Source organism: Phascolarctos cinereus, unplaced genomic scaffold (assembly GCF_003287225.1).
Source record: "Phascolarctos cinereus isolate Bilbo 61053 unplaced genomic scaffold, phaCin_HiC Scaffold_2;HRSCAF=192, whole genome shotgun sequence".
NCBI lineage: Eukaryota > Metazoa > Chordata > Mammalia > Diprotodontia > Phascolarctidae > Phascolarctos > Phascolarctos cinereus.
Genome location: NW_027555625.1, coordinates 43,514,190 through 43,526,300, shown reverse-complemented (window position 1 = coordinate 43,526,300; position 12,111 = coordinate 43,514,190). Strand labels below are relative to the sequence as shown.

The following is a 12,111-nucleotide window of genomic DNA, read 5'->3' as shown; positions in this document are numbered from 1 at the left end:
AATCAGAGTGCAGTTTAAAGCTATTAAAGCTTCCATCTGCACTAAGACTTTTGGGACACCCCGTATATAGTTGTCTCTCCCTATTGGAATGGAAGCTCCTGGAAGGCAATGGGTGTCTTGGTTTTCTATGTGTATCCCCAGCACTGGGCACAATGTTTGAAGCATAGTAAATGCTCAATAAATGACTTCTCATTCATTCATTCATTCTTCCTGTCTTGATAAAAGACACTTCCAAACAGAAGAACTGACCGTACATAAATGACTTTTTAAAAACTTTTTAATTAATAAAGAGGCAAGAAAGAAAGAAGTATTCATTTAAATAACTATTGCAGAAAAGGAGAGGTGGGCCAGCTCACAAGACCCACGTCTCCCAGAACAGGATTCCATGATGATATAAAAGAAATAAATTACTTCGTTCAATACTGTTTGGCATGACTGCATTTCCCACCCCACCCCCATCTTCTAAACACTCAAAACAGCCTCTTCCCTAAGCTTTAGGATGGGACTAGCAGGCCCCCTGTGTCACTCTGGGACTGGTGGAGGAGGCCTTGTTACTAAAGGCAGGGCAGCAAAACCTGCCCCGTCCCAGCCATCTCATTCCTACTCCCCTTCCCTTGGGACTGACTGGGAGAGAGGCCCACACTGCCCAGCCCCATCAGGTCAGGGTTTTCTCAGCCCTCCTGGAAGGGACCTGTTGTCCTAAAAGAGGCTGTGAGTGCAGGAGTGTGAGTGTGGGTGTCTGCCCAGGAGGAATTGTGGAGACTGTCAGTGCTGAGGGAGGAAGTGGGGCGGCTTCACAGAAGCCTTTGCTCTCTCCCTTCCCAAGATCCCCTGACTCTGAAGCGCTAGCATCCGACCAAGGTCTTCCCTTGGGGACATAGCTGAGTTAAGGCAGCCAAGCAGAGAGTCAAAATGTAACCGTTGGCTGCCCCTTCCAGAGCTGAAACGGGCAGGGGGTGGGTAGAGACCCAAAGTGAAGGGATGAAGGGGAGGAGGCATGCAGTGGGGGCAGGCCCACCCCTCCCCAGCAAAGCTCCTGGCTAAGTTGCATGGCTAGCTTAAAACAAAACAAAAAAAAAAAACCAAAGCACTCCCTCCCCTTTTGGTGCCCAAGCCAAGGCTGGCAGCTTCAGGTTAGCTACTTGGTGAAAAGGAAGCAGATCCCACACCACCCCCCCAGCCAGCAGGCTCCCTGCACCTACCTGGCATGGGGGGGAGGAGGGCAGTAATGCATGCACCAAGCTGGTGAATTGTTAGAGCCCCTTAGCTAGAACTTTCTGGAAGAGTCGCTCCCCAAAGCTGGTCTGAGTAGTGCACAAACAGTAGGGTTGGATCCCAGGGGGATTTCTTTGCCTTGGTCCTCCCCTTACAGCAGAGTACACAGAAGAGTGAGGGCCACGGGCCAAGAAAAGGGACAGGAGAGGCTGGAGTGATTGTGGATTGAAGGCCTGTTGGATTTGAGATGCCTGGGCTTCCCCCAATGCCCAGGGCCATAATCCTTGCACCCCCTGCTCTAGGATCTCTCCATCCCCACCCCCAGGGAGGGGCCGACTTCCCAAGTGAGAAGTTGGGAGCTCCAGCTAAGATTCTCCCATAGGGAGGCAGTTAAGTGCTAATCCAAGGGGTGAGGAGGTTGAGATGAGACAGCCAGAATGAGGGCACCCAAAGCCGCTTGGGGTTCCCACTATGATTGCATTTTGCTTCAGCGGGGTCTACTCTACCCTCCAGCCCTGAGGAAATAATGGAAATATCCTGGATCAACTGTGCCTAAAGAGCTGTGGAAGGGCTTCTCCTTGACTTCTTGGTCAAAGCTACCCACAAACGCAAGAGGCCAGTGTACCATCTTTCCCTAAACAATCTGATTATGTCTTAGAGACCGTGCAAAGCCTTGGTGTGATCCCCCTCCCTTCCTTTCCAAACAGGCCAGAGGATGACTGGCCAGAAGAGGAGGACAGCAAATGGGAGAAGTGCCCTTTTCCAATGCACTCTTGGTTGGGTGCGTTAGGAAGGGCTCCCCCAGCCTTCTTCCTCTCTGATTAGGAAGGGCCTCCAGAAATAGGGATGCAGCTTTCTGCTTCTGGGGGACTTAACCCGCTCAACTCTCTTCCTCTCCAGTCTCTGGTATGTCTTGAATATGGCCCACTGCGGCTTCCACCATGATGATTGTTGAAACCAACTGGTTTGCCTTAAATTTAAAATAATAATAGTAATTCCACACACAAAAAATACCCCTAATCCAAAAATGTGGGAGGGGAAAGTAGCCACTGGCTTGACTCTGAAGGTCACTCGCCTCTGCCAGAGCCCCTGGGTCACAGGCACTGGACTCACCTCCGTGAGTCCTTCGTGATTGGTTTGGAAAACAAAAGCCTCCACTCCGTCACCCTGTGATTGGGGCCAGATGTCGGCCTTTCTCCAGACTTCTCATAATTGGGGGGGGGGGGAAGACTGATGCTCCTGATTGGTTTTGGAGACTCCAAGTGGAGTCTCTCATGATTGACTGGGGAACTTCAACACTCCTGGAACAAAGCAGGTGCCTTGTGAGTGGCCTCCAGGCTCCAGCTAGAGGAAGAGCTGTGGGTCCCTTACGCCTCTGGCCACAGCAGCAGAAAGGTACAGTTGGGTGGTCAGGGCTCAGTTGCCCCGATAGACTTCAATCTTGCTGGCCTTGGCCAGCATGTCAATGATGTGGGCTTCAAAGTCCGCATCGTGTACCCCCGTCTTCCGGAACTCGCCAGCGTAGCGGTTATTCTCCCAGTAATGGTGCCAATTGCCTCGACTGTCCGCCCCAAACCCGTAAACGTTCACCTGTGATCAGAAGTAAAGAAGGCATGGGTCAGCCGAGGGACAGGAGCAGAGCTGAAAGCGTTTGGGTCAGGAATGGCCTGTTGGTCCAATCTTCTCCCTTCCAAAGGTCCTTGGATGGATAGTCTCATATCACCCACCTCGTGAACAGCCAGAAGTTTCAGTTAAGGAAAGACTTGCTGAGAGGAGGAATAGGCTCAAAGTGCCAGTGGAGATACTGGATACCTTGTATTAGGGGTCAATTTTAGCTACATAAAACAATGCCCGAAGCTCCAGGCCCTGAGTTCAAATCCAGATACTTACTAGCTGTGTGACCTTGGGCAAGTCCTCTCTCCTTGCCTCAGTTTCCTCATCTGTAAAATGAGGATAATAGCAGCACCTACCTCCCAGGGTTGCTATGAGAATCAAATGAGAAAACTATCATAAAATGCTTAGCCCAGTACCCAAGATACACAATGCACATAATAAGTGCTATATAAATGCTGGCTGTTATTATTATTAACCTATTTATTTAGTATCTTAGGGATTTTCAGTCTATGAACCAGGGAGAGATCAAAGTGAGTCAGTTTCTGCCTGATAATCTCCAAGAGGGATCTGGGAAGATCAGGATTTGGTCTTTGTTCCTAAATCTGGACCTTTCCTACCTCACAGGACTAGGGGAGGGAGGGTGCCCAAGGTCCCCTGGCTCACCTACCTCATCACACACGTGTAAAGCGAAGAAGAGCACCAGCATGCCTGTGGAAGGGTAGCGCCCGTGATGCTCTGTCCACCTGTCGTGAATATACTTGAAGAAGGCTGGGTTGTAGATCTGGACCTAGGACGTGAGAAGCCAACTGATCAGGAGAAAGCTGGGGAGGGGCGGGGTGTTTCCAAAGCCACAAGGATGCCTTCGGGCAGCTCTGGCCCCTTTACCAGCTGCTTCTAGTTGACCCTGGTAATTCCTGATGTCTGTAGTTGGACTTTATCCCTCATGAGGTAGGTGCTCGACATGGGACAACTGAAGGTTATCAATGGATAGGGGTCGAGGAGCCATCAGAAGCCCTCAAGTAGGTGTCCCATGGACTGGTTGCCTAGAACAGGCCAGGCACTTCTAGCATCAGAGATGTACCAACACTTTTTGCAAATAGGCCATCCCAGGATCTGATATCAAACTACTATTACAAAATGGGCAGCTAGGTGGCGCCACAGTGCACAGAGTGCTGGGCCTGGAGTCAGGGAAACCAAAGTTCAAATCCAGCCTCATACACTTACTACTGTGTGACCCATGGCAAGTCATTTGGCCATTGTCTGCCTCAGTTTCCTCATCTATCAAATGAGGATGATAATACCATCACCTCCCTCACAGGGTTGCTCAGCACAGTACCTGGCACATAATAAATGCTACACGTCAATATTTATTCCTTCCTCTTCCCCTCACCCCAAAGCCAAGGCAGCCTACCTTTTCCTTGTCCACTCGGAGAAAGGACTTCACAGGAGCATAGGTGCTGTAAACAGAGAGAAGGCCATACTTAACATGGTGTACAGCTTGCCCCATCTCAGAACTCTTCTGCCTTGGGAATCTCCCAATTCCAATGTGCCCTGCATATGCTGCCACATTAATCTTCCTCACTGGAATATTTTGTTGAATTGAGTAAATTACAGTTAAAGGGCTAGAAATCAAGAGCCCTGTCTCTGCTACTTATCCATTGCGCTCAGGAGCTCCCTTCCCTTGTTTTTCACCCAGCAGGTTACAGCTTGGAAGTGGTCCTAGGCCAACTAGCACTCTGGACCCTGCTCACCACCGACTTCTCCTTGGCCTTTCAGCTGAGTGTGCCAAGGATTCCAAGACCCAGACCCCAGGGTGAGAGGAACCCCCCCCCCCACCAGAAAACTTTTTAAAAACCTCATCCTCCCCATCCCCAAGGAGAAAGGCCTCACAATCGGATCTGTCCTGTGGACAAGGCACTGGCGATCCACAGCAAGTCCAGGGCCTTGAAGGGGACCAACACAAAGCTGACATTGGCAGGCAGGTTCTTGGCACTCTCTGGGTACATGAAGTGATGGGTGGTCCGGCTGCCAACATCTTGTTCAAAGCCCACTGTTGGGGCTTGGTTCATCCTGAGCGGGACAGAAGTTGGACAGAAAGCTTAGGCGATTGGCCTGAATTCCAGAATTCTCATACCTGGGCCCTTTCTTCTCCCTTTCTGAAGTGAAGGCGCAGAGAGATCTAACATACAAAAGCTTTAACGCGGCCTGCTCTTGAATCCTTGGTCTGGAAGGAACTGCTCTAACCAGCAGCCCAAGTCCAGCCAATTCATGGTCCAGGAACCATTTAACCATATTCCTAGGAGAGAAGAATTCCGTGCCTGGCTCCAGCCGTCTTTCACCCCAGTCCAGGCTCAGGCTCTCCTTCTAGACATCTGAACTCATCATCTCTCCCCTGGTTCCCAGCTTCTATTTTCAGTCCAGGTCTAATTTCCTTGGTTTCTTATGATGCCTAGCGCCTAATGAACTTAAAAAACCCTTCTCTTTTACTGACATCGGATACCTAACTACATGTTTCAGTTCCCTTTTCACTATCATTCTTTGAAACTCAGAGACATTTTGGCTCTCCTTGGAAAAGACAGAAAGGCATCTCTTGTCTACCCATTGCCAATTAACTGTTAAAATGTACGCATGTGGACATGAGCATGATTATTCATAGTTAAACTGACTATGGGGAACAGTTTGCCACCAGGCCGTAGTCAAGCAGGTGCATGGTGAGATGCCCAGGTGCAACCTTAGCTGGAGACGATGCTTGAACCAATGGATGAGGGATTCATCTTCATCTTTTTCTTTCTGATTAAGGAACAGGCTAGTAGGAAAAAGACTGCCTCAGGCCAGGGCCCAGGAAACCTGCTGAAGCCTTTGGATGAAGAAAAGTGCTATGTCAAGAGCAAAGATAAGGACTCCCTCCTAGAGGGCTAAAGAGAAACCACCAGCAGACCCGTCACATCAGGGGATGGAAAACATGATAGGTCAAAGAAACCCCAATATTCTGTTCTTAGGACTGCAGTGCAAGAGGGGGTTTCTATGTTAATATCTCCAGGATCTTCATTTTCTCTTGAGTACTCAGGCACCCAGCAGCACAGAGGGGTTTCAGATACCCCCGGTATTCTCTCCTAAAGTCACACCCTTGACTCTTGGCCACAGCATCAGTGGCCAGAGCCTCTATTCTCATGTCAGGCACACAGGACCCTCCTGGGACCATCTTAAATTCTATCTTCCCGGAAAACTCTCCTTCACACACTGAGCAGGTTTGGCCTTCCAAAACCCTGGGCAGAAAGAAGAGACAGAAGGGAGATGCAGCACACAGTAGGTGCTTAATAAATGCTTAAGGGCAGCTAGGCGGTACAATGGATAGAGTACCAGCCCTGGAGTCAGGAGGACCTTTGTTTAAATCTAGCCTCGGGCACTTACTAGCCATGTGACCCTGGGCAAGTCATTTAACCCTATTTATCTCAGTTTCCTCAAATGAGCTGGAGAAGGAAATGGCAAACCACTCCAGTATCTCTGCCAAGAAAACCCCAAATGGGTTCATAAAGAGTCAGACACAACTGAAATGCCTCCTGCTTACAGACCGACTGCCTGGAAACCCAATCACTCTCACTATTGCCATCCACTCACTTTAAAGAGACCATCTACAAATTACCCTTACCACCACATCCCCAGCCTCTCATTAGGTTTTACATCTGATGATTCCTCTGGGGCCCCAGTGCACATTCCCACACAGGAATAGTGAACAATTGAACATTTTGGTACAAGGCCTTCAGCTCAGTGGAGGAAAGGGCGGGGAGCTTCAGATCCTTTGGGAAATCTATTAGTGGTCCATCCTTACCCCCAAACTTTTCAGAGTTATTGCCCTCATGTGCAGGGTAATACGATCACAGGTCTAGCTGGACACAGAAGAGCCAGAAAGTATTTCAGAAGCTGCCTGGTTCAAGCTTTTGCTTTTATAAATGAAGAAATTGAAGCCCAGGGATTATGTCTCAAAGGTGGAATTTGAACCCAAGTTCTCTTACCTTTCCACAGGGCCACATTGCTTCCTGTATAATAAATTCAACCCACAGAAGAGGGTAGGCCAGGATTCTCAAAGTTTGTGCGTCTTGGCCGCTAGGTGGCGTTGTGGTTACAACAGTGTCCCTGGAGTTGGGAGGACCTGAGTTCAAATCCTGCTTCAGACACTCACTAGCTGTATGGCCCTGGGCAAGTCACTTGACTTCTCTCTGCCTTGGTTTCCTCATCTGTAAAGTTGGGACAATGATAGCACCAACTTCCTAGGGTGGTCGCGAGGATTAAACGAAATGACATGTAGCACTTTCCAAAAGGTGCTACATAAATACTGTTATTGTTATTATGTTGCCGAAGTTTCTGTAAAGTGTGCCACAAATTGTGTGGAATATCCCCTTCCAGTCAAATGTGCATGCCCAAGACTCCTGGCTCTCCTGAAAGTGTTCCTCTGGAAGAGAGAGTGAGGCTGGTGCAAAGTTTGCACGGCTCTGCCTCACTTAAATCCAATTCACTTGCAAGTCAAGACATCACCTCCTGACATCATCGGTCCTTTTCGAGAACGAAGTACGAACAACACAACAAGGAGTGTTCCCAACTTAAATGTTCAATGTGCAACAATTATTCACTAATAAAGTTTAAGAAATATTGGTGTAGGTTGATGTAATCATCCTAAGCCTGGGTCACTGGTCTTGAGTGCTCTTCACATGGGTAGCTAAGTGGCACTTGGAACCAGAAAGACTCATCTTCCCAAGTTCAAATCTGACCTCAGACACTTACTAGCTGTGTGACCCTGGGCAAGTTACTTCACCCTCTTTGCCTCAGTTTCCTTATCTGTAAAGTGAACTGGGGAAGGAAATGGCAAACCGCTCCGGTATCACTGCCAAGAAATCCTCAAATGGGGTTACAGAAAGTCAGACACGACTGAAAAATGACCAGACAACAGCAAACCTTCACTCTCCCTCTGGAAGGGAGCCCCAAAAGGGAAGAGTAGGGCCACAATCGTAACAAGTCTCTGAGCTCCAAGGCAGAGAGGGCTTTCTAAATACCCTGATTCACTCAAATGAACACTTTTCTGCCAGAGAAAATGGAGGCCCTTCTGTGTTCCCCTGAGTGAGGGGTAGTAGAGCCTCCGACAGATAGACGAGTTGCTGTCTTGGCGTTGCTATGGAAACAGAGCCCTGCAAAAGCCTCTAAGACAAGGCTCTTCCTCTCTCTTCCTGAGGAGCCCAGGCCTCCTAGGATGCCGATTCCAGGAGATGCCTGGAAGGAACAGGGAACTTTCAACCTATTTTTCCTTTTGGTTCCTCCTCTGCAGCCTCCCACTTTCTCTGGAGGCCTCGGTCTAACCCCAAAAGGAAAATAACAACTCAGGAGCAGATGGAAGGCACTGGGATTTTTTAAAAAATTTAAGGTTTGGAGGTAATTTTATTAAAAAATATTCAAATCTCTGCACATGTCTAACCTATAGCAAACTGCTTGCCTTCTCAATAAGGGGGAAGGGAGAGAGAAGGGAGAGAATTTGGAACTCAAAATTTTTAAAACAAATGTTAAAAATTGTTTTTACATGTAATTGGGAAAAAATAAAATATTTTAAAAAGTAAAATAAAATGTTCAAGTCTCAGGAAGAGAAAAGGACAAAAGTGTGTAATAAAGGGCATTGGCAGATGCTCTCAGTGGGACTCAGCAAGCAACACGCGATGGAGCAGCTGGCCCTTTTTAGCTAACCCTGCAGAGGCTTAGGGATTGGGCCCCAGCTCCTCTCAAGTCACAAAATGAACTGCTCATATCCGAACTGGGCAAATAGCCCAAAAAGCCAAAGGAAAAAAGGAAAGGCCCCATATGCACACAGGTATTCAGTGCGGCACTTTGTGCTATAGCAAAGAAACTCGATGGACTGTTATTGTGCCATAAGAAATGACAGCAGTGATGGATTCAGAGAAACCCAGGAAGACTTATATGAACTGATACAGGGTGAAGCAAGCAGAACCAAGAGAACAATTTATACAATAACAATGATAATGTAAAGGAAAACGACTTTGAAAGAATTAAGAACTCTAATCAATGCAATGATTAATCATAATTTCAGAAGAATGAGGGATGAGGTATGCTTCCTTACAGAGCTGGCAGACTAGGGGTACAAAGGGAAACATACATTTTTAGACACAGCCAATACGGGGAGCTGTTTTGTGTAACTTTGCTCACTTGTTAGAAGGAATTGTCATTGTTGTTTTTAAATTTTGTGGAGGGAAATTGAAGAGGGGAAGGGAAAGGAAGGGAGGAGACAGAGAAAGAAAGGGAAAGGAAGAAAGAAGAAAGAAAGAAGGAGGAAGGGAAGGGAGGGGAAGGGAAGGGAAGGGAGGGGAAGGGAAGGGAAGGGAAGGGAAGGGAAGGGAAGGGAAGGAAGGGAAGGGAAGGAAGGAAGGAAGGAAGGAAGGAAGGAAGGAAGGAAGGGAAAGTAGAACCAACAAAAAAAACCTTAAAAAAAATGAAGGACTTTCAATATACAAGTCCAGTTTCCATCTTGGGTAGTTTCCAGTGGGGAGGAGGGATGGGGAGGGTGGGAGGGGATGCAGGGCTCTTTAGAATCCAGCTGTCCCCTTCCCTTTCCTAATGGCCCTACTTGCCTGGCACACACATGCCTGCACATTTGGAGCCAGCTGTCCTGTCCCTCTACTTCACCAGTCTCAGGCACATGCGCCTGGATCCCACTGTCCATGATGGGAAAGCTCACCTCATGATAAAGTTGTGTCCATCTACATCCCTCCCATAGCCAGAGCCACGCAGATTGCCTGAGTTTCCAACTACGGCACAGCGCCGGCACTTGTGGGGGTCCCGGAAGCGGTAGGGGTTCTCCCCTGGCACAATCTGGAACAGCTTCTCCAGCACCTCATTGGTGTTGTGTGACTTGAACTGGGGTTGCAGCATCTGTGCAGAGGGAAGACAAAGGGGAGAAGCCTGAGGAGGAAGGCCAAACCTCAGGGCAGGGTGCTGAGGTTTCTGTCTGCCCTGAACCTCCAGCCATGTCTGGCGCCCAGAGCCTCCTAATTTGGCATTCTACCTAGGCCTCCTCCTTCACAGGCCACGCCAAATACCTTCCCCTCCCTCATTAGCATTCACCTGCCCTTGTATCCCATTCCTTCTTGGGCCCCTGCTCTCTTCTGATAAACTACTCACTGATGTGTTAGTGAGTTAATGTGCTACTCATTACCGGGTAATGCGTTGGCATTGGAACAGGGATCTTAAGCCAATTTCAGACACCAGTCTCAATGTCACTCAGATCACATGAGCAGGAAACCCTCTATTCTATCTATTCCTTCGGCCAGCCTTGAAGGCCTGCAATGCCCCAGTGCTACACAGGAGAGAGAAGTTGGATAGATTTTGGGTGCTCCTTCCCAAAGCCTACAGAAGGTGCTCCAGGCTGGTCCCTAGGTACAGAGTGAGCTCTAAAAGCATGAAAAGGGAGGAAAAGGACGGGCAGATCAAGAGATCCCCTGGGAGAGCACCTCAGGACCCGTGGCTGACCCAGAGGCTTGAAGCCACAAGGCAGGGGCAGGTGCCGGGCAGAATCTAGGCTCTGAAGCTTGGGGCATGATTATCCATCGGGAGAGGGACCTGACCATACAACCAATTACTTGAGCTTAGCACTGAACTTAAAAAAGTAATTGAAGCTGGTTCTTTAATTTGCACGAGAAACTGAACTTAAGTTTCTTTTTTGGTGGGGGAGGGAGAATGGGAGGGCAATCGGGGTAAAGTGACTTGCCCAGGATCACCCAACTAGTAAGTGTCTAAGGCTGGATTTGAACTCAGGGTTTCCTGATTCCAGGGCCAGCACTCTATCCACTGTCCACCTAGCTGCCTCACTGAACTTATTTCTCCTAAAACTGTCAAACCCAAACATCAAAATAAGGTAGGAACCAAGCTTGTACTTCCAGAGCTGCCAGGACACCTTCAGTAGATGGGGGCTGGGCCACCAGGAAGAGCCTAGGAAATAAGGGGGCAGGGGAATTTGGCTGAATTCCTCTCAGAACACTAGGGAGGAGGCGGGGGCGGGGCTGTCAGGGACACGCGAGAATGATTCAAGAGCTCGAGGAATGGACTTAGGAACAAGAAAATGAACTCAGTCTGGAGAGAGAGCTTGGCTCTGAGTCAGGAATTCCTGAGCTTGGGGGGATGGGGGAGGAGGGACCAGGCCCCATTGAGAAGCATTTGAGACAGGGCATGTTTGGTGGTTAATCGCCTGCTCAGAATTCATTAAGAGGCGGTGGAGCCCAGGGCTGTCCACCCATGCTGGGGGAGCCATTTTCTCCAGGCCCTTCTATGCCACAACCCGGCAGTGGGATCGTGGGGCAACTCCCTGGTCCCCTGGGGGCCTCAGTTATATCCTATTAAGCAAGGATCCCGATGGTGGACACCAGGCGATGTCATAAAGGGCTCTGAGCGGTCAAGACCACAGATGCCGTCACGTGCCCACTGATCCCTGCCTCTCATAGCCTCGGTCATTAGCGGCGTTCGGACTCGCCCTCCCACCCTACCCCCTCCGTCACACTGACACTGCTTGTAATTCTGCCCCCTTGCAAGAGAAGAGTAGGGAGACAGGTTTTTCTCTTCTTTGAGTTTGGAGTCTGAATTCAAATCTTGCCTCTGCTATTTACCTTGACCCTGGGCAAGCCAAAGTCTCTCAGCCTCAGTTTCTCCATTTGAAAACAGGGATAATAGCTAGCATTCATATAAGATTTTGTGGTTTGCAAATGTTATTTTGTTTCATCCTCACAACCATCCTGTGACGGCTAGCCGGCACAATGGGTAGAGCGCTGGGCTTGGAATCGGGAAGACTCAGTCCCTGTTCTCAAAGAGTTTAGTGTGATGGGGAAGCAACATGCAATCAGCTATGTTTGTACATATGCTAGGACAGAATGCAGACGGATGAACTGGGAGGAGCGTCAGAGAGAAGGCACTCAGATTACGACTGTCTGGGAAAGGTTTCTCGCAGAAGATTAGCTGGGACTTGGAAGCGTGGGAAGACATTAGGCAGAGATGAGGAAAGACAGCATTGCAAGCATAAGGAACAAGTGGAGGAAATGCTGAGGGTCATGAGACGGAAGAACAGAGAGATCAGTGTCCTATGGTAGGGCTGGAAAGGTAGGGGGAGGGGCCAGGTTACGAGGGTTTGGAAAGCCAAACAGGTTTTATAAGTGGGCAAAAGGGGCCCTTGCGGGGGAGGAGTGACATGGTCAGATCTGTGATTTAGGGCCTGAATGGAAGATGACCTAGAGCAGAGAC

General features: G+C 49.0%; 1 protein-coding gene across 4 annotated transcripts in view; it reads right to left on the bottom strand.

Moving 5' to 3' along the window:
- Positions 1 to 259: 259 nt before the first annotated feature.
- ST3GAL2 (ST3 beta-galactoside alpha-2,3-sialyltransferase 2) overlaps positions 260 to 12,111 on the bottom strand; it is a 55,723-nt gene continuing 43,871 nt past the window's right edge. For all 4 annotated transcript variants that reach the window (XM_020963609.2, XM_020963611.2, XM_020963610.2 and 1 more), the window contains exons 3-7: positions 9,563 to 9,756; positions 4,720 to 4,899; positions 4,241 to 4,286; positions 3,497 to 3,616; positions 260 to 2,805 (exon numbers count right to left, since the gene is read on the bottom strand). In XM_020963609.2, the coding sequence (XP_020819268.1) occupies positions 2,632 to 2,805; positions 3,497 to 3,616; positions 4,241 to 4,286; positions 4,720 to 4,899; positions 9,563 to 9,756 (714 nt within the window). In that variant the 3' untranslated portion in view covers positions 260 to 2,631. The remainder of the gene's footprint in view (positions 2,806 to 3,496; positions 3,617 to 4,240; positions 4,287 to 4,719; positions 4,900 to 9,562; positions 9,757 to 12,111) is intronic.